General features: G+C 39.5%; 1 protein-coding gene across 1 annotated transcript in view; it reads left to right on the top strand.

Moving 5' to 3' along the window:
- LOC123766205 (neural cell adhesion molecule 1) overlaps positions 1 to 5,000 on the top strand; it is a 163,559-nt gene that overhangs the window by 146,518 nt on the left and 12,041 nt on the right. The window contains exon 10 of the mRNA XM_069321195.1: positions 3,565 to 3,701. Within this exon, the coding sequence (XP_069177296.1) occupies positions 3,565 to 3,701 (137 nt within the window). The remainder of the gene's footprint in view (positions 1 to 3,564; positions 3,702 to 5,000) is intronic.

Here is a 5,000-nt window from a genome sequence, read left to right as displayed (position 1 = left end):
ATTGGCTTCGTCCGCACATCTGCAGTTATCACGCAGGTAAGGCATTGGCACCTGGTATTTCAATGTTTTCATATCACATTTCTAGATCCTAGCACCATTTCTTAAACACGCTCTCTTGCTCCAGCTTTGCGAAGTTCACTGAACTTCACAGTTCTGACACCGCTTTAAATACACAAACTTCTGTATAGTCGCGTTTAGCATTCCCACACACACACGCATGCCTTATATTCATACCTTATAATGGCATTCAACTTACCCCACATACTCGTGTTTTCTAGCATACCTTAAACCCACACACTCCACGTATATCAACATACCACATGTCCACACACTCCTGTATATCAACATTCCACATATCAACACACTCTTCTATATCTGAATACCTCTCGTCCACATAGACCGAACCCCCTCCCCCCAACACTGCTCCAGCATTCTCCTTTACAGCGTTTAAACATAATATCAGTTGCAATGTAGGCTGAGGTGGCGTTCATTAACTGAATACCGTGATATAGCAGACTTTAATGCTGTTGTGTGTAGACGAACCCGCTTCTCTTGTTTGCAGTATGACGCGTGTTGACTCCGCAAACAACATATGTTTGTTGTGCTTAGAGAGGAATCTAGATTATCTTGTTACCGAAGTTTCAATTCCGTTGTCGCTGGGAAATTGGACGATATAAGGGGTTAGAAGACGTGAGATTGAACTTTTACATGCTCCTATCAAATTTACCAGACACATTTTTTTTTACTACATTAATGCTCCTGAATCTATAAGTTCACTTGCGTTAAAGAGCACTGTTTTGACTCTTGACTTCCCTTCAATGCCTTGGGAGGACTTCCAGAATCAGTAACCAGGACGATATTTGATACATATAATACTAAATAAAACATTTATGTAACTCTCATAAAAATACATAACAAAAACTGAGGTAGAAGCCTTTCACCGTCTTTCAATATTATTATCTAAAATCAAGTGCACAAAGATAAGATCTAAGCCCACTAACACATCCCAAGCCCAGACATCGCAAGAGCAAACATCCTAACCCAATGATCTCTAACCCAATAATCCTAAGCCCAAATATCCCAAGGATAAATATTTCTAGCTTAACATCCCTATTCAAAACTTCCCATGTCAAAATATCCTGAGATCAATAAAATCCTCAGCCCATCATCTCTAAACTCTAACAAATCTAACTTATAAACTCTAACTTATAAATCTAACTCTTGCATGCTCCTGATTTATATTCTGCTCGCACTTAATGTGTTTATTGGGTAACTCAAACTTAGTTCCCTATTTTTTGTTCCATTTATCTATCTCGGGAAATAAACTACTATATTCTGTGACTCTTCACTGACCCAACTCTAGTTTGGGTCTCCATGTAAAGCATTTTAGAACAGTCAGTAGACCAATGTTGAAAACATTGTTCTGAACAATTAAGACCAACATTTGTTTTAAACATTTTTAAACAACAGTCTGAAAAATGTTTTGAGCAAAAAATGGATGTTTCCATTATTATGCCTTGTTCACTGGCAAACTTTTCTATTCGAAGCAAACTTTCCCAAATAAACGAAAAACAAAATGAGTTACACAAAGTGAGATTAACATTGCCAGGCTGTCTGCCTTTCTCGTCAACTCCAGTACTCTGGAAAGAGAAATTGGTTCGTATCCACACCTCGGATCTGCTCCTCACTCACTTGCTAAACCCGATCAGTTATCCGGAACTTATTGGGTCGTATCATAAATAAGAGTAACTTAGGGGGGAGACTAGTCCCGAGCAGGCTCGTGAAGGTTCCTGTAATGGCAATATACAGGGGCGTAATGCAAATAAACGCCCCCTCTGACAATGCAGTAAGCTTGGTATTATGGGACCATTATGCAGTTAATGTGCACTCCTTCTCTATCAGACTCCCGTGAAGCTGACGTTAATGCGCATTCAATGGATATTTTGGTCACACGAGCGAAGCAGGATGAGAAGTCTAAGCCGCTGTTGGCCATCCCAAGAGCCTCAGCTCTTCTCTATTCCAGCACCTTATTCCCTAACCATGACCTCCCTCCTTGCCCTTCCCACACACCCTTCACCCTTCACCCGGGGGAGAACACATATATCTTCAGTCTCTCACCTTCTCCTTTGCTGTCCCTCACAGATTTCCACACACACCTTTCAAGCCTCGAAGGAAAGCGCACATGTCCAAACCTAATGTAACACAACCTAACTTAACACAACCAAACTTAACTTGACCTGATCTTATCTGTTCTAATCAAACCTAACCTAACAGCCTAAGTAAGCTTAACCTCACTAAATCTAACCTAACACAACCAAAGTTAGCTTAACGTAATCTTGCATAACCTTACTAATTATAATCTAACATACTCTAATTTAGTTTAGCCTAATCTTACCTAATCAAATCTAACTCAACCTAACTTAGCTTAACCTATTCTTACATAACCTAAGCTAACTGAACCTAAGCTAACTGAACCTAGGCTAACTGAACCTAGACTAACTGAACCTAACCTAATCCAAGCGAACCTTACCTAGTCTAGCCGAACGTAACCTAAGCATACGTAACTAGACTTAACCTAACATGAGTTAGCATTCATATACGTAGGAAAGCACCCTCATTCTTCCCTATTTCCTTCCTGACTTATGAAACATTTCTCATTTCTGCTAATACCGAAATATTATTTCTTATCTTTATATTATTTTGCTTGTGGTATTAAAAATAGTAGAAGTGGTAGTAATAGTAGTAGTAGTGGTGGTGGTAGTAGTGATAGTAGTAATGGTAGCAGTAGTTATAACTATAAAAGCTGAAAAAGTAGTATTAGTCATTGTCGAAGTAGTAGGAATTTTATTAATATCTAGATCAATGCGCAAGTAGCAACAGTTGAGGTAAAAATGTCAATTTCTTCAGGAACAACAACTGAACCTCAGCTCTGAACCTCCTTATCAACTCTATTTCATAGTTTTAAGCTCCTTGAAGATATATATATATATATATATATATATATATATATGTCGTACCTAATAGCCAGAACGCACTTCTCAGCCTACTATTCAAGGCCCGATTTGCCTAATAAGCCAAGTTTTCATGAATTAATGTTTTTTCGTCTACCTAACCTACCTAACCTAACCTAACCTAGCTTTTTTTGGCTACCTAACCTAACCTTACCTATAAATATAGGTTAGGTTAGGTTAGGTAGGGTTGGTTAGGTTCGGTCATATATCTACGTTAATTTTAACTCCAATAAAAAAAAATTGACCTCATACATAGAGAAAAGGGTTGCTTTATCATTTCATAAGAAAAAAATTATAGTAAATATATTAATTCAGGAAAACTAGGCTTATTAGGCAAATCGGGCCTTGAATAGTAGGCTGAGAAGTGAGTTCTGGCTACTAGGTACGACATATATATATATATATATATATATATATATATATATATATATATATATATAATATATATATATAATATATATATAATATATATATATATATATATATATATATATATATATATATATATATATATATATATATATATATATATCTTTGTTGTTGATCTTCACAGACGCCCCGATTTGCTCGTCAGCGTCGACGACGGTGTACCGAGCGGCGTTGGGGGAGGAGATAGTGCTCCCATGTCGAGTTCTCTCCCACCCCGCTAACGTCACCTTCTCCTGGACCTTTATGAACACCCTCACAGAGGTAGGTCGGTCGTGTGTGGGTGAACTTGTGTTCGAGCGTCTGTGTGTGTGTGTTATGAGTCTTCTTGTGAGTGAACATATATGCATATCCGGGTCTATGGAGGAGCAACCCTTACCGTGAGCCTCAAATCCCTTTGGTTCAAACCTAAAGTGAAACAATTCTCGGTAATGTTGGTGATAAACTAATTCTTGGATAGTCTTTTGACTGTCTCAAGACAAATTTAACTCTTCCATGTAAACCGTGAATCTTGCAAAGACCTGAAAGAGGAGGGAGTGTGAGGACCAGCGAGATAATATAGAAGCAGCCTGAGTGAAGTATGCTGGCGTTCTGTAGTACCTTATCTCCCAAAACTGGTTCCAAGGGAGCAAAGCACACATGTTGCGATATCATTAGGTATGCTGAACGCATACAATTGCTGCCGGCTCCTTGGTGGAGGTGGTGGAGGTGGTCTTGGTGGTGGTGGAGGTGGTGGAGGTGGTGTTGGTGGTGGTGGAGATGGTGGTAGTGGTGGTGGTGGTGGTGTTTTTGGTGGAGATGGTAGTAAGGGAGGTGATGATGATGGTGGTGAAGATTGTGTTGGCGTTGTTGTTTGTGGAGATGGTGGTGATGGTGCTGGAGATGATGGTGGTGTTGTTGGTGGTGGAGATTGGTGGAGATGATGGTAATGGTGGTGGGCACCAGAGAAGACCAATCTGTGGGTCGTCTGCAGAGGGTAACAATCGAATCTGTTATGGACTATTGAATTTTTCTCCCTCTATCAACCTCGATCTCCATATCTCTCTCTCTCTCTCTCTCTCTCTCTCTCTCTCTCTCTCTCTCTCTCTCTCTCTCTCTCTCTCTCATATTGCAAAGAAAAAGTAAACAAAACGTAATAACAGTGAGAATACGCAAATGATCAAGGGAGAACCTGTACAGCGGGAGACAGACATCCACAGTGAGAAGAGAGAATTCGGAAAGGGACGAAAAGGGGTTCAAACAGGATTCAAAAGGGTCATTGCTAGTGCTTAGTCCACGGACATGATTTCCCAGAAGCGATAGATTGCGTCCTCCTAAGATTTACTGACGAGGAAAAAATGGTTTTGAGGTGCTATTGGAGGACATGGAGTTTTAATTTTGGTTTTTAATTACTAATTTAAAATTAATCCTGTATTGTGTGTGTGTGTGTGTGTGTGTGTGTGTGTGTGTGTGTGTGTGAAATATGTAGTTGATATGATGGTCGAGAGTCAGTATATTAGACAATCGACGGTTAGAAAGGCGGAGTCCAAGAGCTAAATGCTCAATCTTGCAGGTGCAAATAGT

Source organism: Procambarus clarkii, chromosome 9, assembly GCF_040958095.1.
Source record: "Procambarus clarkii isolate CNS0578487 chromosome 9, FALCON_Pclarkii_2.0, whole genome shotgun sequence".
Lineage (NCBI taxonomy): Eukaryota > Metazoa > Arthropoda > Malacostraca > Decapoda > Cambaridae > Procambarus > Procambarus clarkii.
Note: the sequence above shows the minus strand (reverse complement) of the source record. Positions and strands in the feature narration are given on the sequence as shown.